This window comes from Phyllobates terribilis, unplaced genomic scaffold (genome assembly GCF_046119375.1).
Source record: "Phyllobates terribilis strain yellow unplaced genomic scaffold, ASM4611937v1 Scaffold_7__3_contigs__length_470593459, whole genome shotgun sequence".
In the NCBI taxonomy this organism is placed as follows: domain Eukaryota; kingdom Metazoa; phylum Chordata; class Amphibia; order Anura; family Dendrobatidae; genus Phyllobates; species Phyllobates terribilis.
The window spans coordinates 72,530,157-72,556,320 of NW_027362767.1; the positions used below are offsets into that span (position 1 = coordinate 72,530,157).

At 46.4% G+C, this 26,164-nt stretch overlaps 1 protein-coding gene across 2 annotated transcripts; it reads right to left on the reverse strand.

Moving 5' to 3' along the window:
- Positions 1-5,854: 5,854 nt before the first annotated feature.
- Positions 5,855-22,882, reverse strand: ACTR10 (actin related protein 10). 2 transcript variants are annotated; one of them, XM_073638765.1, is made up of 13 exons: positions 22,712-22,882; positions 21,629-21,701; positions 19,631-19,713; positions 16,927-17,035; positions 16,052-16,159; positions 15,685-15,752; positions 13,756-13,835; positions 13,622-13,657; positions 12,582-12,661; positions 12,424-12,497; positions 11,570-11,651; positions 10,592-10,793; positions 5,855-7,504 (listed from the first exon to the last, which is right to left on the reverse strand). In XM_073638765.1, the coding sequence occupies exons 1-13, from the start codon at positions 22,786-22,788 to the stop codon at positions 7,323-7,325; spliced, it is 1,254 nt and encodes a 417-aa protein (XP_073494866.1). In that variant the 5' UTR covers positions 22,789-22,882; the 3' UTR covers positions 5,855-7,322. The 2 variants fall into 2 exon arrangements, with proteins under 2 accessions (XP_073494866.1, XP_073494867.1); XM_073638766.1 differs by lacking the exon at positions 22,712-22,882 and adding an exon at positions 22,492-22,691.
- Between the last annotated feature and the right edge of the window lie 3,282 nt (positions 22,883-26,164).

Consider the following 26,164-nt stretch of genomic DNA (forward strand, 5'->3'; position numbering starts at 1 on the left):
AGCATAAACGCTGCGGAAAAATCCGCAGCATGTGCATAGAACATGCGGAATCACCTTGGGGACCATGGGGGGCGGATTACCTAGCGTTTCACAAGCGTTTCCACTGCGGAAATTCCGCTGCATAAATGCTTGAAAAACGCTACGTGGGCACACAGCCTGATACCTTTTAATGGCTAACTGAAAAGATGGTAACAAATTGCAAGCTTTCCAGACTACTCAGGTCTCTTCATCAGGCTAGTATAACACAAAATCTGAAGAGTCACATATTTATACACAATAAGACACACAAAAAATGCAATACGTAAGTTGGGTGATGGAAAGCAGAGTTATTATGGAAGAGAAACAGTTCTGTCTATAAATATTTTAGCAGTTAATAGATAAGGAGTGTGAAGGTTTTCTTGTCCTGTGACTAGGTCCAGTGTTGTGATGGCCTTACAAGTCTAAGGGGCACATTCCTTAGTTGATGCAGAATGACATAAATCCATGCAGCACATTCATTCCTGCTCTGAAAGTGTTAAAGGTCACCATCAGTTTATATTCTGAAATTCTTCTTTCTCTTTGAGATTTGAAGTTACCTTTTAATACTAGTAATTTCATATCTTTTATGCTGTGATCAGGGGAACAAAAATGCTTGGCTACAGGCAGATCTATTCTTTTTTCTTTTATTGTGTGGCGATGATGATTCATCCTTGTTCTAAGTTTTTGCCCTGTCTCCCCTACATAAAGACCCCCACCTGGACATTTGGTACATATAATTAAGTACACTGCATTAGATGTGATACAGCTGAATGTACCTGGGATCTTTATCTTGTCTGTGGTCGTTATAAACGGACAAGTTTTACATTTTTGCTGGTGGAGATGACAGGGAGCTTCTGACAATGATGCTTCTTAGATTTGGGGGCTGCCTGAAACACAGAGGTTGGGGGTCTGGAAATATGGATTGTAATCGGGCATCTTTTTGTAGTAAGGGTTGTAGTTTCCGTGCAGCTCTCCTTAGCGCCTCCAAATTTGGATTGTAGGTGACTACTAGAGGCACCCGGTTGCTTTCTTGTTTGGTTTTGTAATGTAGGAGATTATTGTTGGATATTCTGGTGGCTCTTGTAATCTGGTTCTCAATTGTTCTTGGATCGTAGCCCTGTTTCAAAAAGGTCTTTCTGAGGTCATCAAGGTGTTTGTCTCTATCCATAGGGTTGGAACATATCCGATTGTATCTGATGGCTTGGCTGTAAACAATAGAGTTTTTTATGTGTTTTGGATGGAAACTGTCCCATTTAAGGTATGTAGGACGGTCGATTGGCTTCTGGTACAAGGATGTCTCTATTTCATTGTTCTGTAGCTTGATGATGGTGTCCAAAAAGTTAATTTCAGTACAGGAGTAGTTGAGTGTTAGGTTGATGGTGGGATGAAATTGATTAAAGTGTTCATGGAACGTCTTCAGCTGCTGCTCAGACCCCGTCCAGATGATTAAAATATCGTCAATGAAACAATAGTAGGCAAGAGGCCTGATGGGACATGAGGACAAAAAGTCACTTTCAAGCTTGGCCATGAAAAGATTTGCGTACTGTGGAGCCATTTTACTCCCCATCGCTGTACCAGTCTCCTGTAGATATATGTTGTTATCAAATTCAAAGTAATTGTGGGTGAGGATGAATTCTGTAAGTTTGACCACAGAATCAGCAACAATTCCTGTATTTTCTATGAAGATTTTGCAGGCATTTAATCCATCTGGTGTAATCATCCATAAAAAATACAGGAATTGTTGCTGATTCTGTGGTCAAACTTACAGAATTCATCCTCACCCACAATTACTTTGAATTTGATAACAACATATATCTACAGGAGACTGGTACAGCGATGGGGAGTAAAATGGCTCCACAGTACGCAAATCTTTTCATGGCCAAGCTTGAAAGTGACTTTTTGTCCTCATGTCCCATCAGGCCTCTTGCCTACTATTGTTTCATTGACGATATTTTAATCATCTGGACGGGGTCTGAGCAGCAGCTGAAGACGTTCCATGAACACTTTAATCAATTTCATCCCACCATCAACCTAACACTCAACTACTCCTGTACTGAAATTAACTTTTTGGACACCATCATCAAGCTACAGAACAATGAAATAGAGACATCCTTGTACCAGAAGCCAATCGACCGTCCTACATACCTTAAATGGGACAGTTTCCATCCAAAACACATAAAAAACTCTATTGTTTACAGCCAAGCCATCAGATACAATCGGATATGTTCCAACCCTATGGATAGAGACAAACACCTTGATGACCTCAGAAAGACCTTTTTGAATCAGGGCTACCATCCAAGAACAATTGAGAACTAGATTACAAGAGCCACCAGAATATCCAACAATAATCTCCTACATTACAAAGCCAAACAAGAAAGCAACCGGGTGCCTCTAGTAGTCACCTACAATCCAAATCTGGAGGCGCTAAGGAGAGCTGCAAGGAAACTACAACCCTTACTACAAAAAGATGCCCGATTACAATCCATATTTCCAGACCCCCAACCTCTGTGTTCCAGGCAGCCCCCAAATCTAAGAAGCATCATTGTCAGAAGCTCCCTGTCATCTCCACCAGCTACAGGTACCTTTCCTTGCAACCAGAAAAAATTTAAAACCTGTCCATGTATAATGACCACAGACAAGATAAAGATCCCCAATTCACATCAGGACTATAAGATCCCAGGTACGTTCAGCTGTATTACATCTAATGTAGTGTACTTAATTATATGTACCAAATGTCCAGCTGGGGGTCTTTATGTAGGGGAGACAGGGCAAAAACTTAGAACAAGGATGAATCATCATCGCCACACAATAAAAGAAAAAAGAATAGATCTGCCTGTAGCCAAGCATTTTTGTTCCCCTGATCACAGCATAAAAGACATGAAATTACTGGTATTAAAAGGTAACTTCAAATCTCAAAGAGAAAGAAGAATCTCAGAATATAAACTGATGATGACCTTTAACACTTTCAGAGCAGGAATGAATGTGTCGCATGGATTTATGTCATTCTACATCAACTAAGGAATGTGCCCCTCAGACTTGTGAGGCCATCATAACACTGGACCTAGTCACAGGACAAGAAAACCTTCACACTCCTTATCTTTTAACTGCTAAAATATTTATAGCCAGAACTGTTTCTCTTCCATAATAACTCTGCTTTCCATCACCCAACTTACGTATTGGATTTTTTTTCCTCTCTTGTGTGTCTTATTGTGTATAAATATGACTCTTCAGATTTTGTGGTATTCTATGCCTGATGAAGAGACCTGAGTAGTCTCAAAAGCTTGCAACTTGTTACCATCTTTTCAGTTAGCCATTAAAAGGTATCAACCACTGAGGACTCTCAAATCTAAATATTTTTCTTATCTACTGGCTAACACGGTACAAGAATATATATTTTCCCTATCTCGCAGTAGTAAAATGCAAGGTAAGGCCACGTCCACACGTTCAGTATTTGGTCAGTATTTTTTCTCAGGAATGGGAGCCAAAACCAGGAGTGGAACAATCAGAGGAAAAGTGTAATAGAAACAAGTCACCAATTCTGTATTTCTCACCCACTCCTGGTGTTGGCTTACAAATACTGATGTAAAATACTCAACATAGCCTATAAGTGTATATTAAATGGTCGTGGTGGGGTTGAGGTGGTGAAGTACCAACTCCTGACTAAATGCAGCTATTGCGGATTTTCAGCAGGCTTAAAGAAGAAGTCACAATCATTTATAAAAGAGTGAGAACCAAAGAAATAAGCGTCGCATTGACATCCCTTTATCTCTATTTAGGCAGCTGAAAATTGCCAATCTCTGTAGAACTAGTGGACTATGTAATGTGACTTAGGGGCTTGCCACTTTTCCCCGTCAGATGATGTCAGGGGAAAAGGTCACAAGATCAAAACAGCCGGACCTTTTGTTTTCCCGAGTAGTGATGAGTGAACGTGCTTGGTTAACCCTTTATCCGAGCACGCTCGGGTCCTAACAGAGTATCTTGAGCGTGCTCAAAAGCGGTGTTCGAGTTACCGCGGCTGCATGTCTTGAGGCTGTTAGAGAGCTGCGACACATGAAGTGGATTACCTAACAGCCACAAGACATGCAGCCGTGGTGACTCAAACACAGCTTTTGAGCATGCTCAAGATACTCGGTTAGGACCCGAGCGTACTCGGATAAAGGGTTAACCAAGCACGTTCACTCATTACTATTCCCAAGAGATAGCCCTAAGCCACTTCTGGTGGCATCCTATGTACACACTACGTCTACACAGTGTCAGGAATATAGACATACAGGAGGTATGTACCTGTCAGAGGTCACAGTCAGGATGGGTGCCTATGTACAATGTCCACCATAAGAAGGCATTGTATGTATCATGCTTTTCGATACAGTCAAACAATTGGTATACAGACGCACAAATGGCAGATGGAAGCCAACAGAACACACTTTGGCCTCCTATGGAAACATTACAGCCCCCTGCCGTATACTGTGGGTTAAGTGCACAGACGTAGTCTGACCCGAGCCTTACTCTCCTCTCCCCATACAGAACACCTGCACGCTCAGTCTAGCCAAAAGTGCATGTGTGTGGTGGATTCAGGAGCGATGAGCTGAGGTGTATAGCCAGCTTTACTTAGAGTGCCTCCTCTGGAAACTGATAATGTCCCGATTATATACAGCCCAGGCCTGTACCGTATATAAAAGGTTGTGAGTCCAGGCCTGTACCATATATAAAAGGTTGAGAGTCCAGGCCTGTACCGTATATAAAAGGTTGTGAGTCCAGGCCTGTACCGTATATAAAAGGTTGTGAGTCCAGGCCAGTACCATATATAAAAGTTTGTGAGTCCAGGCCTGTACCATATATAAAAGGTTGTGAGTCCAGGCCAGTACCGTATATAAAAGGTTGTGAGCCCAGGCCTGTACCGTATATAAAAGGTTGTGAGTCCAGGCCTGTACCATATATAAAAGGTTGTGAGCCCAGGCCTGTACCGTATATAAAAGGTTGTGAGTCCAGGCCTGTACCTTATATAAAAGGTTGTGAGTCCAGGCCTGTACCATATATAAAAGGTTGTGAGCCCAGGCCTGTACCATATATAAAAGGTTGTGAGCCCAGGCCTGTACCGTATATAAAAGGTTGTGAGCCCAGGCCTGTACCGTATATAAAAGGTTGCGACCCCAGGCCTGTACCGTATATAAAAGGTTGTGAGCCCAGGCCTGTACCGTATATAAAAGGTTGTGAGTTCAGGCCAGTACCATATATAAAAGGTTGTGAGTCCAGGCCAGTACCATATATAAAAGGTTGTGAGTCCAGGCCAGTACCATATATAAAAGGTTGTGAGTCCAGGCCTGTACCGTATATAAAAGGTTGTGAGTCCAGGCCTGTACCGTATATAAAAGGTTGTGAGTCCAGGCCAGTACCATATATAAAAGGTTGTGAGTCCAGGCCAGTACCATATATAAAAGGTTGTGAGTCCAGGCCAGTACCATATATAAAAGGTTGTGAGCCCAGGCCAGTACCATATATAAAAGGTTGTGAGCCCAGGCCTGTACCGTATATAAAAGGTTGTGAGTCCAGGCCTGTACCGTATATAAAAGGTTGTGAGTCCAGGCCTGTACCGTATATAAAAGGTTGCGAGTCCAGGCCTGTACCGTATATAAAGGTTGTGAGTCCAGGCCTGTACCGTATATAAAAGGTTGTGAGTCCCGGCCTGTACCATATATAAAAGGTTGACAGTCCAGGCCTGTACTTTATATAAAGGTTGACAGGCCGGTACTGTATATAAAGGAGGGTATAGAATTAGCTCAGGATGCAGCAAGTGAAGCTTTATTGCTGATCAGAAAAATGAAACTCTTAGACTTGATCATCACTACCAAGACTTTATTAGCAAGCGCAGAGCATTAGGAGACACAATGGTCTTACAAATCTCATGCTGAACTTAATGGGATCCATTAAACCTTTGGCTGCGGCCATCCAGACGTATCCTGCAGTCCTATGTAGACACTTGCAGAGGGAAGGAAAGCCCTTCTACATTACACATCCACTTGCAGAGGGAAGGAACGCCATTCTACATTACACATCCACTTGCAGAGGGAAGGAACGCCATTCTACATTACACATCCACTTGCAGAGGGAAGGAACGCCATTCTACATTACACATCCACTTGCAGAGGGAAGGAACGCCATTCTACATTACACATCCACTTGCAGAGGGAAGGAACGCCATTCTACATTACACATCCACTTGCAGAGGGAAGGAACGCCCTTCTACATTACACATCCACTTGCAGAGTGAAGGAACGCCATTCTACATTACACATCCACTTGCAGAGTGAAGGAACGCCATTCTACATTACACATCCACTTGCAGAGTGAAGAAACGCCATTCTACATTACACATCCACTTGCAGAGTGAAGAAACGCCATTCTACATTACACATCCACTTGCAGAGTGAAGAAACGCCATTCTACATTACACATCCACTTGCAGAGGGAAGGAACGCCATTCTACATTACACATCCACTTGCAGAGTGAAGGAACGCCATTCTACATTACACATCCACTTGCAGAGTGAAGAAACGCCATTCTACATTACACATCCACTTGCAGAGTGAAGAAACGCCATTCTACATTACACATCCACTTGCAGAGTGAAGAAACGCCATTCTACATTACACATCCACTTGCAGAGGGAAGGAACGCCATTCTACATTACACATCCACTTGCAGAGTGAAGGAACGCCATTCTACATTACACATCCACTTGCAGAGGGAAGGAACGCCCTTCTACATTACTACATCCCTCAGAGCTGAGGAAGTCACACTTGTATGTGTGGACTCCCCAGGCAGTTACCTTCTCTTACCTCCATCTCCATACTGCTGTATATACTTCCTAGGATTCTCAACCTCCAATTTTAACATTTACCTAGGCCACAAGTGCATTTAAAAAAATGGACCTTTCTTAAGGGTAAACATCAATATCCAGCTCACTATAAATCAGTTCATCGTACATATAACATCTGTGCCTCAATGAGACCCCCAAGGTGTGATACTGAGTGACGACCACCACGTAGCGGGCGAGCGGGTCCAGTGTACGATCAGTGCTTACATGAAGGAGGGGTGAAGCCCGGCAGGTAATGTTATATCGTTACATAATACCTTATAGACCCCGTGGGACATGACTGCCTACAATAAAGCCGCATGTACAAGGCTAAATAATTCCCACATATATACACAAAGTCTTCTTAGCGTTAGTATAATAAATATTGGTATTTTTGCACATCTACTTTAGTCCTTTTGCTGTGAACAGTTCTTTCCTGGTGCCAATGCTTCACTTTTCAGTAGAGAAGGCTCGTTTCATCATCGGGGGTGCAGACTTTCCGACATCAAACATCATTTCCAGAGGGGGGTTATTAAGGCAGCACCAGTCAGGAATACGGCCGGTCTGATTGTAATATTCTTTGGACACGGAGCGGCTGCCGAGGATGTCCTGCAGAGCTCCGAATATCGCGCCTGAATGGGCAGAAAGTTTGGGAAGAATGACTACATGTAATGCAAATCACATAGATGTAAGTAAAGTAGCTTTCCAGTTCAGATCCTAAAGGGATGGCCAGCAAGGTGTCGATTACGCTGCCTCCCTGCTGGGGTAGCGGAGTGCACAATGTGCTTGTGGTGTGTGCTGCTGCGGCTCCGCTCTCTTAGGTGTCTGGCTGCTTATGTGCAAATATAATATTACATCTACTGATACCACGCAGATCCAGTACTACTAACACCCAGGACCCCCAAAAGTCATTTACCATCTCTGCAGCTATGACATTACGCAGCAACATGTGACCACTGCAGTCAATCACTGGTCACAACAGAATCACCGCTGCAGCCAGTGACTGACTGAGAGCTGGAAATGCTATTTAAAGGGAACACAGCATTAGAAAATGACTTACATTACAAATTAGGAAGGGGTTACGCAGTAATAGTCAAATATCAGGTACAGGAGCTGAGCCCACACCATACAAGGGAGATGCTGACTGTGTTATGCAGCCGGTATCTGCAACAGCAGTGACTGGAGCCTGCTCCGATCTCAGCTGTTTAACCATTTAAATGCCACTGTCAATTACCAATGGCAGCATGTGGTGCTCCGATCTGCTCCACCCAAGAAGCGATCAGGTTTTATCAGCTGTGTATAAAGATGTAATTTTAATCCTGTCTGTCATGATATTGAGACTACTGAAAAGTCTTCTGCACAGACTAGGAAGTGTAAATATAATATTAGGCTTAATGCCAGTGTGAACATTTCAAGATTCATATACACTGCTCAAAAAAATAAAGGGAACACTTAAACAACAGAATATAACTCCAAGTAAATCAAACTTCTGTGAAATCAAACTGTCCACTTAGGAAGCAACACTGATTGACAATCAATTTCACATGCTGTTGTGCAAATGGAACAGACAACTGGTAGAAATGATCGGCAATTAGCAACATGCCCCCTATAAAAGGAGTGGTTCTGCAGGTGATGACCACAGACCATTTCTCTGTTCTCATCCTTTTTAGCTGTTGTTTTGGTCACTTTTTCATTTTGCCATTGCTCTCACCCCTAGAGGTACAGTAGCATGAGGCGGTGTCTACAGTACAACCCACAGAAGTTGCTCAGGTAGTGCAGTTCATCCAGGATGGCACATCAATGCGAGCTGTGGCAAGAAGGGTAGCGGTGTCTGTCAGCGTAGTATCCAGAGGCTGGAGGCGCTACCAGGAGACAGGCCAGTACACCAGGAGACGTGGAGGGGGCCGTAGGAGGGCAACAACCCAGCAGCAGGACCGCTACCTCCGCCTTTGTGCAAGGAGGAACAGGAGGAACACTGCCAGAGCCCTGCAAAATGACCTCCAGCAGGCCACAAATGTGCATGTGTCTGCACAAACGGTTAGAAACAGACTCCATGAGGGTGGTATGAGGGCCCGACGTCCACAGATGGGGGTTGTGCTCACAGCCCAACACCGTGCAGAACGCTTGGCATTTGCCACAGAACACCAGGATTGGCAAAGTCGCCACTGGCGCCCTGTGCTCTTCACAGATGAAAGCAGGTTCACACTGAGCACATGTGACAAACGTGACAGAGTCTGGAGACGCCGTGGAGAGCGATCTGCTGCCTACAACATCCTTCAGCATGACCGGTTTGGCAGTGGGTCAGTAATGGTGTGGGGTGGCATTTCTTTGGAGGGCCGCACAGCCATCCATGTGCTCGACAGAGGTAGCCTGACTGCCATTAGGTACCGGGGTGAGATCCTCAGACCCCTTATGAAACCATATGCTGGTGCGGTTGGCCCTGGGTTCCTCCTAATGCAGGACAATGCCAGACCTCATGTGGCTGGAGTGTGTCAGCAGTTCCTGCAAGATGAAGGCATTGAAGCTATGGACTGGCCCGCCCGTTCCCCAGACCTGAATCCGATTGAGCACATCTGGGACATCATGTCTCGCTCCATCCACCAACGTCATGTTGCACCACAGACTGTCCAGGAGTTGGCGGATGCTTTAGTCCAGGTCGGGGAGGAGATCCTACAGGAGACCATCCGTAACCTCAACAGTAGCATGCCCAGGCGTTGTAGGGAGGTCATACAGGCACGTGGAGGCCACACACAATACTGAGCCTCATTTTGACTTGTTTTAAGGACATTACATCAAAGTTGGATCAGCCTGTAGTGTGTTTTTCCACTTTAATTTTGGGGGTGACTCCAAATCCAGGCCTCCATTGGTTAATAAATGTGATTTCCATTGATGATTTTTGTGTGATTTTGTTGTCAGCACATTCAACTTTGTACAGAACAAAGTATTCAATGAGAATATTTCATTCATTCAGATCTAGGATGTGTTATTTGAGTGTTCCCTTTATTTTTTTTAGCAGTGTATATATATATATATATATATATATATATATATATATATATATATATATATATATATATATATATATATATATATATATATATATATATATATATATATATATATAGATAGATAGATAGTAATATGGAAAATTGGAAGAAACACCAATTAAATCTAATATTTTTTATGCATTTTCCAAAAAAAAACTATTTAAAATAGGTCATTTTCTGATGACACATTCCTGTTACGTTTGCACTATGTAGATCCCACCATAAGATTACAAAGGACCTGAAGAGAATAGTGAGTAAGTGAGATTAAAGGGGTTGTCCGGTCCAAACCGATAAGTCGGCAGTCACTCTGTGTGACTACAGACTTATGAATCCCCTCCAGCGCAGGCACTGTGCGCTGCAGAGATTTGCAGGTTTCTGAGCCAGGATCAGAGGGTGTGTATAAGTTATACATATTCCCAGCCAGAGCCCGTCCAGTGGGCACAGCCTCGCTACATACAAGTGTATGGAGGGAGGCAGCGCCCTATGGCCGGGGGTATGTCACCGGCGAATCCTCGAAGTGCACAGTGCGTGCCCTGGGGGGGATTCACAAGTCTGCAGTCACACGGAGTGACTGCAGACTTATCGGGTTGGACCAGACAACCCCTTTAACGGAATCCCTTGAAAATCGCAGAATGAATTCCCTACACGTGAGTGCAATTTCTTGTACGTTACCTCCCAGCCAAGCCACACAGTTTGGCTTTGCAGGTGGACTGTGAACCTTGAAGGTCTTGGTGGCGAGGGCTTCTTTATATTTTGGCTTTTCTACTAAGTATCGGATCTCTGCCATTAGCCGGTGAAGAAATCCTGGCAGCATTGCTGTACCTCCGACGACCACAATGTTTTCAGACAGTTGTTTCCTGGTATCTATAGGGCACTAACACACGAGAAGGCAAGAACATAAACTTCTACCGGGATCTGTGACATATGAAACTGGTCCGGACTATTACAACTAGAAATGAGCGCATCGATATGCAGGACCCTGGTTCAGAATCAGTGCCCTGTGAGCGACCACCTTGCCAGCATCCTCGGCGCCTCTTCGGATTAGCCCGCCTGGCGTGATGTCATTGTTGCATTGTGACACTCATGACGTTGTGTTGGGCTATAAATCAGAAGAGGCGCCAAAAGATTCCAGTAAGCAGGCGGCTCATCGGGTTGTGGTCCACAGAATACTGACACGTGACGAGGCTGCTGGACCAACGTCCTGCAAACTGATTCATTCGCCTAAATAAAATACATCCCTATGTCGTATGTGCATTGTGGTGTGTTAACGGCTTGGAATTTCCATCATATCACCTGAAGCTCAATACTCATCAATTAATGGAGCCAACCATGAAGACACAAGGAAAGTGACCCCTGCTGATCGGCAGATCTGAGACAAAGGGTTGGATCAGACTAGCCAAGTCTACAGCACCGATGCAGAGCTGTGCGTCTCCACAACTAGTCCAACTCCGCATCCATACACCCATCCGTCTTCCCCAAACATACTTGTTAGGATCCAACCACAAAGACAGGGCTTGTTTACAGTCTGTCACCATAGAGACACATAGGTCTTCACATGAGCTACATACACAAAATTTCATTACCATTTTCAAATCGGGATTTCTTGCAAAGTTGCTTAATGCTTTTATTTCTGATTGGATCTCGTGTTACCTGTACAAGTGAGTCCAGTATTAACGTGGCCACCGACTTCTCTTCGTTGTCCTGCTCGAATAACAACTCCACAACAGAGTCTCTATAAATGAGAACAGAGCAAAAGGTGACGATCGCTCAACGCTATGGAGGTCGTCATCGAAGTTATTAATCATTAGAGGGATGTTTAGTAATTTAACAAACTTAAACCGGTTAGTGAAACCTGGACCGTTCTTGCATCGGAAGACCCTGAGCCACCACCAGGTCTCTCCTCTCGACACCTGAGCCAAACGCTTCCTATAGGCCTATGGAGCAGTTGGCGCAGGTCGGGAGACCGGGATGTCCAGTCTTCTGATCCGAGAACGGTCCTCTGGGCTAGAAATCTCCTTACCAAGGGTGAATTCTGATGCAAAATCCACAAGTGACAGGAGAGTCTTGCTGAGGTTTGGGCTAATCCGCCTGTAGCCTAAAGGCTCCCATACACATCAGATTAAAGTTGGCTGAACCCGTGGATATCAGAGGGATCGACCGACCATCTTATGTACATGGGGGACCAGATTATGTCAGAGAACACATTGATCGGGTGTTAATCAATCTTTCTGTTCAGAGGGGAAAATAATCTAGCAGCGGTTTTCTCACAGAGAACACAGGAACGCTTGACTGTGCCAAACAGCCCTGTGTCTGCGGTGGTCAGGAGAGATGGCTGCCAGCAGATTTGAATGTTTTGGTTGCACTGGTGACCAGGTTTATAGCCACCTGGGCCACGGCTACAGTATTGGCTCATTAGAAGCCTAAAATCCACTGTGCACAGACTCTCCGTTACATACAGGGTACTCGGCCGTCACCGTTCAGTAAATGCAGTGAAAGCCGCAAACCTGATCGCCCCCGTAACGTGAAGAATCTTCTGCCCGTCCAGGGGGTAATCAACATCAGGAGGAGGAGCGGGGCGCTGAAAGAAGGAGAATACAGACACTGTACCATAAACTGGATTGTTGTTTGTGTGCTCTGAAGAAATCCAGGATAAGAAACCCACCTCAGAGCCCCCATCAATGTTAAACCTGGCAGCCTGGATCTGCAGCCCTCGCTGGAGGTCACTGACAAAACAAACGCGGACTGCAGAAAGAGAAAAAGGTCTCATCAGAAAGGGAGCTGGTGTGTCACTCAGGTCTGAATGATTAATGCATTTCTTTAAAATAAAATGTGATTTTTTTTTTTACTTTTCCATATCAATATCTATATCTAAAAAATATATTTTACAATTTTACTCTGGACACTAAGCCACTAGGCAAATATTTCTCATTGTGATTTTTCAGAAGATTCATTATTATTATTATAGGGAGGGATTACAATGACGGAATACACCTCTATATACAGTAGGTAACAAGATCCACCATTCACAATAGGTGATGTCACAGCTCACCTCCTCCTCCTGTACAATGACTGATAACACCTCTATATACCGTAGATAACACAGGATCCACCATTCACAATAGATGATATCACAGCTCACCTCCTCCTCCTGTACAATGACTGATAACACCTCTATATACAGTAGATAACACAGGATCCACCATTCACAATAGGTGATTTCACAGCTCTCCTCCTCCTCCTTTATAATGACTGATAACACCTCTATATACAGTAGATAACACAGGATCCACCATTCACAATAGGTGATGTCACAGCTCACCTCCTCCTCCTGTACAATGACTGATAACACCTCTATATACAGTAGATAACACAGGATCTACCATTCACAATAGGTGATATCACAGCTCACCTCCTCCCTTCACAATGAGCTTTGCCCAGATCATTCCTACAAAATTTTCCTGTAGATGTCAGGGAGCCAGAACTGGCCTACTACTAACTATGTCCATGTGGCTGCTGAAAATTGATCTATACATAAAAATAGTAGAATCGCTGTTTAGTCACTTTAGCCCCAAAAATGGAGTAAAAATATCAGAATTCCCAAAGTGATTCCAAATAAAAACTACAGCTTGTCCAGCAAAAATAAATAAAAATATCGATAATTAGATGGGGTTTATCCGACCAGGACACTTCAAGTCTATTTACCTTTAATATCTTCCACTACGTCTTCTGGCACACTGCCTGCAAACATACAGAAAAAAAGAATCCGTGACCAGGTAGTGTCAGTGACCACGTCCCACGCGTCTCACACGGGTTTGGCAGCTGTGGGCAGGACTTACCCATGACAGACGGCAGGCTCTGCTCCTTGGCGGTCCCGGTGTCGGCCGTGCACTGCTCCAATAACTGAGCTTCCAGCTCTCTACACACAGAAGACGGAGCACATTATTGTACAACCACACAGATTTTTCAATGATCCATTGACTTAAATGAGTAAATTTTATCCGAAAAAGAGACGAGAATAGGACGTGTCTCTGATTTTTGTATTTATGTGAACCAGGGATCAGTAGATAAATATATATATATATGGCCATAGATCTCCTGATCAGAGCCTTTAGCTTAACGCTCCAGTGATAAGGAAGGATATGTTTTGCAAAATATGATGCAAATTTGCTCCAACTTTCCATTTGCGCTTGTGCATTTTTACACACTAATGGTAAGTGATCACTAGTCTCCCTGACACATACACATCCCATGCTGGGGACAAAACATGTCTGCCACCACTGAAGAGAGACGCTCAGCCGCATTGTTCATAGACGTATTAGTGTGAACACAGTTCACTGGTTGTCCCAGTATCACAATCAGAGTCTTATAAAGGGTAATAAATTAGACCAGGTTCAAACATCCAGGTCTCCCGGCCCAAGTCTCTTGACCCAATCTCGGCATCTTTGTCTCACGGCCCAAGTACAGACTGTGATGCCCAGACTGGACGCGCGTCTCCTGACCCAATCTCGGCATCTTCGTCTCACGGCTCACGTGTGGACTGTGATGCCCAGACTGGACGCGCGTCTCTTGACCCAATCTCGGCATCTTCGTCTCACGCCCCAAGTACGGACTGTGATGCCCAGACTGGACGCGCATCTCTTGACCCAATCTCGGCATCTTCGTCTCACTGCTCACGTGCGGACTGTGAAACCCAAACTGGACGCACGTCTCTTGACCCAATCACGGCATGTTTGTCTCACTGCTCACGTGCGGACTGTAATGCCCAGACTGGACGCGCGTCTCTTGACCCAATCTCGGCATCTTCGTCTCACGGCCCAAGTACGGACTGTGATGCTCAGACTGGACGCGAGTCTCTTGACCCAATCTCGGCATCTTCGTCTCACTGCTCACGTACAGACTGTGATGCCCAGACTGGACGCGCATCTCCTGACCCAATCTCGGCATCTTCGTCTCACGGCTCACGTGTGGACTGTGATGCCCAGACTGGACGCGCGTCTCTTGACCCAATCTCGGCATCTTCGTCTCATGCCCCAAGTACGGACTGTGATGCCCAGACTGGACGCGCATCTTTTAACCCAATCTCGGCATCTTCGTCTCACTGCTCACGTGCGGACTGTGAAACCCAAACTGGACGCACGTCTCTTGACCCAATCACGGCATGTTCGTCTCACTGCTCAAGTGCGGACTGTGATGCCCAGACTGGACGCGCGTCTCTTGACCCAAACTCGGCATCTTCGTCTCACGGCCCAAGTACGGACTGTGATGCCCAGACTGGACGCGTGTCTCTATACACAACCTCGGCATCTTCGTATCCGCCTATGAGGCTGCCAAGTTTGAGCCAGTCGGTGCATTGTGGTCCGTACTGATGCTGCAAAACATGGATGTGTGAATGTAGACTTAGAAAAACGGCTCCTGGGGCATCGCATGGGTTTCTCAACCAGTCCCACAGACAATGAATGGGTTGGAGATCGAGCATGTGCTCCTCCGCTCTACAAGATAGGGCTGCAGAGCCTCCGTCTGTGAAAGGGAATAATATTAGGGGGAACGTCTCATTCAAGATTCCTGCATACACTTTTGAGTTTCTAATACCTATGTATTGGTTATAGGGTTCAATCAGCAGTAGAGGCAGAATGATCAGTTTGTAGTTTGTAGACTCTGAATATTATCCAAACATTCAAGAAAACCTGATTGCAAATCCCAAGAAAAAAAAGTTCTTTTTTTAACACCACATTGTTGCTGCTCAGACATTCAATGTCAATACTTACTTGTGAATGGCTTTTCCACCCAAGGGAAGAGCCCCCCAACAGCTCAGAATTGGAATTCCCTCATATATCTGACATCTGTTAAGGATGAAACTGCTGAAAACTCTTCACTGATATCGCCCATATAACCTGATCCCAGCAGCAATTAGAATATTAAAGGGGTCACTAGACCACCATCACTAGAGGATAGGAGAAAGTGGTTAGGATGATTTGGGGTACCACCAATGGGACCCCCAATAATCAGCATAGACTTATAATGGGGAGTGAAGGCGCCTGTGCAACCAACTGCTCATATCCTAAAACTTAATTGAAACAAGGAAGAATAATAATAAATGGGAAATATTGTATACAAATTACTGACAGAGGATACAGGTAGAACAAGAGTTTCTCGATATCCACAGTCTAAAACGATTCCAGAGTTGATGCCGAGCGTCATCAGAGACATCAGATGTCCAGGTGCGAACAGCACAGATGGAACCTGCAAAACAGGCGAGACGCTGGGGGTATATAAATATCTCCTCTCTATCATATGAATATATATATGAGGCTACACTTAAGGTGGCCCTGCCATCAGATATCACAAAATAAACTGTATACATTAATTAAATCTCTTAGTCCCGATGAAGCTGGTGTACTTACTATGAAATTCAATTTCAGAATAACTGGATACTAAAATAAGCATTTTTTATTTTTTTTATTTTAAGTCCGGCTTTAGAGAAAGGGCTCGACAGTTCAAGTGTATTCAGTCTATGCCCTCCCAGCCTGACTGACATTTGCAGCTTGTCCTGATCAGATGTGAGTTATCGGCAGGGAGGAGGGACACTGAGGAGCTGTATATTAGTCTAGATGGGTGGGAGTCACGTTAAACTTTCATAAAGGATTTTTTCAGCCATTATGACATGGATTTACATCGGGTCTAATAAGTAAAGTGTGCAGTTTGTATTGTCAAATCTGGTGACAGATCCACTTTAAAGGGGTTGTCCAGGATTAGAAAAAGTTGATTTTTTGTGGGGAGTGGGGGGGCGGCGTCTAGTTCTTCAGCTCGGCCTTCTTCACTCTGCACCTAGCCTCTAAAATCACAGGTGACCATATCCTATGTGTCAATAGCTGCATGATACCTGAAGGAGGTCAAATTATTTCTGCAATTACAATAAAAGTCTGCGATGCAGGAAAGTGATCTGCACTTGTGAACAATTTGCCCCATAAGCTGCATCGACTCCCAGTAAAATAGGCGAACGCTCCTACCTCAAAGTACTTGAAAAGAACCCGGGTGAGGGTCTCCCTGAAGTGAGACGGGGAAAGTACGGATTCGATCAAGACAACGCGGCGGTCACGAGGATTCACCAGCAGGTGCCTGAAAAAGAATCAGAGGTGTATTAGAAAAAAAAAAAGAGAGGCTGCACTACATGTCAATCAGGAGTTGTAAAAGCAATCTGGGACAGGAAAAAGTGACATCTCTGTATATTCAATATACAAATATTTACTAGAGTTTAGCAAAATGATTCACAGGACCCAGGTCCAGTGGCCACCTCGGTAGTCCGGTACTCCGTGACCACCCTGCAACCTGATCCTATAAACCAAAACCAGAATGATCAATCTCATAGTAACGGTACCATGCTGAGTAATATCCGAATCAGAAAAAAAGGAAAAGGGAGGTACACTTGTGGTATCAAAATAGTAAGTTTATTAAACATTAAACAAAGAAATTAAATACATGGTGGTCAGCAGTGGACCCGTTGCACCTTGACACGCGTTTCACTCCCTGTCCTTCATCAGGAGCATTCCTGGATATTTACTAGTATATTTATGGCTTACCCCAAGGGATACACATTTATTTCCAGGGCTGACTTAGTTGTTGCTATAGGATATACCTGGAATATTGTGAGGGACTTGGAAAGTTTCAACATAGTATAGTGTCCTGTATTCTCAATGTTTTTTAGCTGCTCACCATGTATTTAATATCTATATTTAATAAAGTTACTATTGTAATACCACAAGTATACCTCCATTTTCCGTTTTTTTTCTGATTTATCTCAGGGCTATATTTTCCATGGATATTGGTACTGTGACTACAAGATTTCTCTTTCTGGTTTTGGTCTGTAATATTCTTCTTAGGATATAATGGGGGTAATTATACACTATAGGAGGATTTTTTAGGTTGCGCTACAACCCAATCCTACCTGGTGCCTCTTCTGATTATCAGGCCCATAGAACCTGGGATGCTGACAAGTAAAAGGAGGTCTGGTCCCGTCGCAACATACATGGCGGCGGGACCAGGGTTCTGTGAACCTTTTTTCTCAATGCTAATATTTACCAACAAATCGCTGGAAACTTACCATTAATGGTCACGATACATAACAATGTCTGCATTACAACTAAGCTGGGGAATCAGAGATGTCAGGATGCGGCACCTAGCGCATCCTCAGCTGTGTGACCCCGCATCCAAGTATAAGACATTGTAATAATACAGGAAAATTAACATTATTAATGACAAACAGGAAATCCATGGAGGACATCGGAAAGCAAAGCCAAAGCCAAGAAAACACTCCTGATATATGATAATGCTGAGTGCAATCCATTATCTTGTGTTACCTTTGCAGATGTCAGCGGAGAAAGTCATTTATTCACTTTATGACTAAGTGCAGCCATGTCTCTGCCTCAGTACAGGCAGCAACTAGAATCTGGAAGCCTTGACTCAGAAGAGGTACAAAAATAAAAAGATTAAAGTCGCCCTATCTAATGTGTATGGGGACCTCCACTCTTACCAGGAAGAAAAAAAAAGGATTGGGCATGTTGGATTTTAACATGTCCAATTTTTTTTATGGTATAGAAGTTTTGTTTCCTTCACATCAGTCCTGCAGGAACCGTTGGGCCAAGGTCATATTTTGCATGCAGAAAGCTGAGCATGATAATGCAGCCAACTGTCTCTATGCTGAAGGTAACAAAAATCCAGGCCAATGAATGTAATGGGGGCTAGGTTGTGTCTGCACCGGATACTGTAAAGGCCCCGTCACACTAAGCAATGCAGCAGCGATCCCGACAACGATACGACCTGTCAGGGATCGTTGCTGCGTCGCTATGTGATCGCTGGTGAGCTGTCAAACAGGCAGGCTCACCAATGATCAGGGGAGCAGCGACATCGTGGAATCTTTCCACGATGTCCTGCTACCGGTTACCAGCCTGCTGAAGCAGGATCAGGCTGGTAACCATGATAAACAGAGGGTTACTAGGGGCATACCCGCACTTAGTAACCCGTTGTTTATCATGGATACGACTCTGCTAAGGTGAACGGTAACCTCCCGCGCACCGTAGCAGAGTGGTATCCATGGTAAACAGCGGGTTACTAAGTGCGCGCGTGCCCCTAGTAACCCGATGTTTACCATGGATACCAGCCTGATCGTTGGTCCCGCTGGTCACACACAGCGATGTGTGCCGGCCAGCAGGAGGCCAACGACCAAAAAATGGTCCAGGACACGTTGCAGCGATCAGCGACCTCACAGCAGGGGCCTGATCGCTGCAAAGTGTCACACATAGCGACATCGCTGGTGAGGTCGCTGTTGCGTCACCAAAACCGTGACTCAGCAGCGATCTCGCTAGCGAGATCGCTATGTGAGACGGGGGCTTTAGTCAGTCCCATTGAAGCCAGCAAGATCTTAAGCGGGGGAAGGGTGTGAAGAGTCAGACGACTTTCACCAATTAATTATTATTGGTCTATGTTAAAGAAGCTATCTGCTATCAATAGGATAATGGATAAGTAGCTGATCATCGGAGGTCCAACCACTGGGACCCAACTTGAATGGGGTTATAGGGTACATGTGCTCCATTCATTGTCTATGGTATCGCTGCAGAAACCCAAGTACAACAGTCCCAATGGATAGGGAATAATTTAGGATTTTGAACAAAGCCCTTTAATGATACTAATATCCCTGGAAACTGCTCTATAACTTACCTAAAATACAGCATGTGAATAAAGTCCATCAGATAGGCATACAGCTCCTCCGTATTTATGTGATACTGGACAACTTTTATTGGCTGCGAAGGAAAAAAAAAAAGAAACTATTATTTAATTTATTTATTTTTTAAATGTGAGTGGATCTGGCGTCCTTTTTAAACCCAAGCAGGTCTCAATCCTTAGGTCTCCTGACGAAGGCAGATCTGAAACGCGCGTCGGGGCGGACACGCTGCCAGGTGGAGCTCCTTTTTGCTTCTCTATCATTTACTTATTGGTAAGGTATTGCACAGCTCTCTATTATATGATGTGTCTTTAATATTGAAGTTTACTATCCCGTACTATCATGCCTATAAGGCTAAGGAAGGTGGTAATATCTGGAATATAGGGGGTATGTATACTATATGGCCATTACCATATGTTATCAGATATATATATATCACTAGGTACCATTGTATTGATATTGGTATGCTATTCAATGAACTGTAGCTCCATCGCTGTGTGTCCCACGTTTGCATAACTTTTTGCACCTATGAAGTTTTTTATTCTATTTACCAATAAAAATTAATTTTAATTGAAAAATATCCATTGGGCTTTGGATCATTCTTGTTTGCGTGTTGTGTCTCAGGTTTTTTTGTTTGTTTTTTTTAAAGTAAGATTTTTTTTTTTCCATTTGGAGGGACAGATTCCTCAAAACTTTCCTTTATGTTTTGTCTATTGTTTTTACAGAAAACATTTTTAAAGGGCCCAAATGAACTTTATCTGATGGCAAATATCACCATTTGGCATCTGTTCGCCTCCATTCTCCCTGTCATGTAATGTCTCATTGTCTGTGATAGCGCACTATGTCACCCAGGGCAGGTCTACTCACTGACGCCAAAGGGGAAATAAACACCAAAAAAGGCACAAAATGCCATAAATTGAGCACAAGTTGTAGGACCCCCCCTCAAGTCATTGTGCAAAAGTACTCAGCTAAGCAGAAGCATACACAGCAACGTACGAGACAGACATTTTATTGAGCTCATGCAGAAGTTTAATGCATCTGCACGATCAGATAAAGTAGAGGTCTCAAAGCGCCTCCCCCCCAATGATGTACAGAGCTTTATGAGATTCAAACATAAAAAAGCCTTATAAAAGTAATTTAAATATATATATATACACACACACACACTCCTTAACATTGAAATTACAACACCAAGAAGGAAAAGTCATGCAATTATCTAAATCACTTGTTAACGATAGGCAAATAATGAAAAAAATTGGGAAAAAAAAATTGTATTTATTCAGTATGGAGTATGAGGACCACGTGCAGAAATCCCCGCACTTACAGCCTTGGCTGCTATGACTGAGGTTATTAACGGTCGTCTGAGGAACATTCTGAAGTGCTGAATGCACTTGGGCAAATCATCAAGATCCGCTGCTAGCAGCTCCCTTTGCAAATGCCGACCACTGACGTCACAAATGTGCTCGATGGGAGACATGTCCAGAGACGCTGCAGGCCATGGTAGCACGTTTGGGTCACACAGGCTGCTCACAGTAGTATGAGTAACATGCGGTTTGGTGTTGTCGTGTTGAGAAACGGCTCCTGGGATATTCTGGAAGAATGGCCGCACCGCTGGCTCCACCACCAAATAAACATAACACCGAGCTGTTAGTGCACCTGGAATAAAGACTGGAGGGGTCCAGAAACTACATTATGCCACCTGGGAGTAGGACCGGGGTGATGTTCTCTCGTGAAGGCCTCCTCATTGACCACACACCAGGCTCATAGTGCAGATCAAGATGGCAATGGTGGTCCATCCTCTTCAGCGATAAGCTCCGCTTTTGTCTTCGAAGCAATAATAGCTGGAGATCACATGGGCAATGCCATGAAGTGCCCCTCACAACCTACCCATCTCCATGCCCATCCTTTTAGTGGTGGGCTGGCAACCTTCAAAAAACAAGTCTATCAACCGGTAATATTAAATTAAAGCTTTCTGTGTGATTGACTATAATTACCTTGGAGACGCCAGGCTTTCTTATCTCGCTGCGGATTATGCATCTTGGCCCAGATTCTCCAGCAAATCCACATCTACAACAGAAGTTACAACGTTTAGTAGCCACAACCATCTCTGTGCCATTTCCATTAAACACAAGTGTGAGATCTCAGGCTGGAGACAGAAGTGCTATAGGCGGAGCCTCAGACATGCAGCTCGCCCGATAGAGCCACACCACGATTTGGGCATTAAAGTTTGTGTTTTATTGTATTCTGCCAGGAAAGGATCAAACAACATCAACAACTTATTCTTCTGTTCTTAAAATGAAACGGAACCCAGACGCATCCCATAATGACCAATGGGGCCCTGTACAGAGCCTGTGTGCTGTTGATGGAGCCTGTTCACATTCATCAGTCATTAGGTTTTGTTTTTTTTCCTTTTACAGCAAAAATAGCGCAGTCTGCAGCCATGAAGAATACCAGAGCCCTGACCCACCCCAATAACAGTGAGAGGGTCTGCACGTGTCAGCTCTGATGCCTCAGCCCGGCCACCTGGTGGCGCTACTGCTGGTCCTCTGTGCTCTCTCCCATTCTACACCTCTGCAGCACCGGATCACTGAGGGTGGCTAGATCTGGCGTCACAGAATCTCTTACAAGTTCTATAGCAAAGGGCTTGTAAGCGCAGCGCTCATTGCCTAAGAGATAGCCCACCACTGACAAGGACTGCAGAAGTGGCCGATAACCAAGGCAATGAGCAGTAAGCTATAAACATTGAGATAGGAGATGATGTGTAATGAGAAGTAAATAGCACAGCTGACTACTTTTACATTGAACAATGTGAGAAAACCTATATCATGTATAGGAGCAAAGTAAGAAGGCAGCTTACAGGGACTGTATCGCGTCACATCCTCAGGAGCACATCCCTTTGAAGATAAAGCCTGCGGGTGCTGAGAGCAGAGTAATGCGCTGCAGACAGGGCGCACACAGGAGGAGAGCTGGCCGCTACTGTCTGTACCAGAGCTCCGGCTCTATGGTGCAGCAGTCCTCCGCTGCTGCAGGGCCCCGACCCTCTGACACCTGACAGGGCGGGGGCGGCCGGTACTCACTTGGTGAACGCCTCCCCCAGATCAATCACCACCGCGGTCTTCTCTCCGCCGCTGCCCAGACCCTCGTACAGCGGCATCCTCCCACCACAACCCGGAGCGCCTCACTCACAGCTGCGCACTGACGGCAGGGGGCGGGGCCTGGCGGGACGGGGGCGGAGACCGGGGCCTTCACCACAACACGGCTGTCCTCAGCAGTGCCTGTGCCAAACAGGTGGTGTAACAAGTGCAGCGCGGAGGCCCGGCAGTGTCACCGTGGTGTTCGGTGTGCCTGTACTGCTGGTGGAGCTCACTGAGCACTAAACTCACTGTGCACCAGCCTCACTGGTGGAGCTCACTGTGCACCAGCCTCACTGGCGGAGCTCACTGTGCACCAGCCTCACTGGCGGAGCTCACTGTGCACCAGCCTCACTGGCAGAGCTCACTGTGCACCAGCCTCACTGGCGGAACTCGCTGTGCACCAACCTCACTGGCGGAGCTCACTGTGCACCAGCCTCACTGGCGGAGCTCACTGTGCACCAGCCTCACTGGCGGAGCTCGCTGTGCACCAGCCTCACTGGCGGAGCTCGCTGTGCACCAGCCTCACTGGCGGAGCTCGCTGTGCACCAGCCTCACTGGCGGAGCTCACTGTGCACCAGCCTCACTGGCGGAGCTCACTGTGCACCAGCCTCACTGGCGGAGCTCACTGTGCACCAGCCTCACTGGCGGAGCTCACTGTGCACCAGCCTCACTGGCGGAGCTCACTGTGCACCAGCCTCACTGGCGGAGCTCACTGTGCACCAACCTCACTGGCGGAGCTCACTGTGCACCAGCCTCACTGGCGGAGCTCACTGTGCACCAGCCTCACTGGCGGAGCTCACTGTGCACCAGCCTCACTGGCGGAGCTCACTGTGCACCAGCCTCACTGGCGGAGCTCACTGTGCACCAGCCTCACTGGCGGAGCTCACTGTGCACCAGCCTCACTGGCGGAGCTCACTGTGCACCAGCCTCACTGGCGGAGCTCACTGTGCACCAGCCTCACGGGTGGAGCTCACTGTGCACCAGCCTCACTGGTGGAGCTCACTGTGCACCAGCCTCACTGGTGGAGCTCACTGTGCACCAGCCTCACTGGTGGTACTCGCTGTGCACCAACCTCACTGGCGGAGCTCACTGAGCACTAAACTCACTGTGCACCAACCTCACTGGAGGAGCTCACTGAGCACTAAACTCACTGTGCACCAGCATCGCTGGAGGAGCTCACTGTGCACCAACCTCACTGGAGGAGCTCACTGTGCACCAGCCTCACTGGTGGAGCTCACTGAGCACTAAACTCACTGTGCACCAGCCTCACTGGAGGAGCTCACTGTGCACCAGCCTCACTGGAGGAGCTCACTGTGCACCAGCCTCACTGGAGGAGCTCACTGTGCACCAGCCTCACTGGAGGAGCTCACTGTGCACCAGCTTCACTGGTGGAGCTCACTGTGCACCAACCTCACTGGCGGAGCTCACTGAGCACTAAACTCACTGTGCACCAACCTCACTGGAGGAGTTCACTGAGCACTAAACTCACTGTGCACCAGCATCGCTGGAGGAGCTCACTGTGCACCAACCTCACTGGAGGAACTCACTGTGCACCAGCCTCACTGGTGGAGCTCACTGAGCACTAAACTCACTGTGCACTAGCCTCACTGGTGGAGCTCACTGTGCACCAGCCTCACTGGTGGAGCTCACTGTGCACCAGCCTCACTGGCGGAGCTCACTGTGCACCAGCCTCACTGGCGGAGCTCACTGTGCACCAGCCTCACTGGCGGAGCTCACTGTGCACCAGCCTCACTGGCGGAGCTCACTGTGCACCAGCCTCACTGGCGGAGCTCACTGTGCACCAGCCTCACTGGCGGAGCTCACTGTGCACCAGCCTCACTGGCGGAGCTCACTGTGCACCAGCCTCACTGGCGGAGCTCACTGTGCACCAGCCTCACTGGCGGAGCTCACTGTGCACCAGCCTCACTGGCGGAGCTCACTGTGCACCAGCCTCACTGGCGGAGCTCACTGTGCACCAGCCTCACTGGCGGAGCTCACTGTGCACCAGCCTCACTGGCGGAGCTCACTGTGCATCAGCCTCACTGGCGGAGCTCACTGTGCACCAACCTCACTGGCGGAGCTCACTGTGCATCAGCCTCACTGGCGGAGCTCACTGTGCATCAGCCTCACTGGCGGAGCTCACTGTGCATCAGCCTCACTGGCGGAGCTCACTGTGCATCAGCCTCACCGGCGGAGCTCACTGTGCATCAGCCTCACTGGCGGAGCTCACTGTGCACCAACCTCACTGGCGGAGCTCACTGTGCACCAACCTCACTGGCGGAGCTCACTGTGCATCAGCCTCACTGGCGGAGCTCACTGTGCACCAGCCTCACTGGAGGAGCTCACTGTGCACCAACCTCACTGGCGGAGCTCACTGGAGGAGCTCACTGAGCACCAGCCTCACTTGTAGCTACAGACACACAGAAATTATCCATCTAGAATCAAGAAGAGGAAGCCGCGTTCCCAAACTAGTGCAGATGACAGGACTGTGATGGCCGATGTGGTGACGTGTCGGGTCATAGTGTGAAGACTTCTCCATGTCACATCGGCCATCACAGTCCTGTCATCTGCTTTAGTTTTGGAGCGCGGCTTCCTCTTCTTGATTCTACTATTCAGGTTACACCTGGGAAGATCTGCATCTCCGTGTGCTCAATTCTATATAGCTCGTGCTGCTCTATTATACACTGCTCAAAAAAATAAAGGGAACACTTAAACAAGAGAATATAACTCCAAGTGAATCAAACTTCTGTGAAATCAAACTGTCCACTTAGGAAGCAACACTGATTGACAATCAATTTCACATGCTGTTGTGCAAATGGAATAGACAATAGATGGAAATTATTGGCAATTATCAAGACACCCTCAATAAAGGAGTGGTTCTGCAGGTGGGGAACACAGACCACATCTCAGTACCAATGCTTTCTGGCTGATGGTTTGGTCACTTTTGAATGTTGGTTGTGCCTTCACACTCGTGGTATCATGAGACGGACTCTACAACTCACAGAAGTTGCTCAGGTAGTGCAGCTCATCCAGGATGGCACATCAATGCAAGCTGTGGCAAGAAGGTTTGCTGTGTCTGTCAGCGTAGTGTCCAGAGGCTGGAGGCGCTACCAGGAGACAGGCCAGTACACCAGGAGACGTGGAGGGGGCCGTAGGAGGGCAACAACCCAGCAGCAAGAAAGCTACCTCCACCTTTGTGCAAGGAGGAGCACTGCCAGAGCCCTGAAAAATGACCTCCAACAGGCCACAACTGTGCATGTGTCTGCACAAACGGTTAGAAACAGACTCCATGAGGGTGGTATGAGGGCCCGACGTCCACAGATGGGGGTTGTGCTCACAGCCCAACACCGTGCAGGCATTTGCCACAGAACACCAGGATTGGCAAAGTCGCCACTG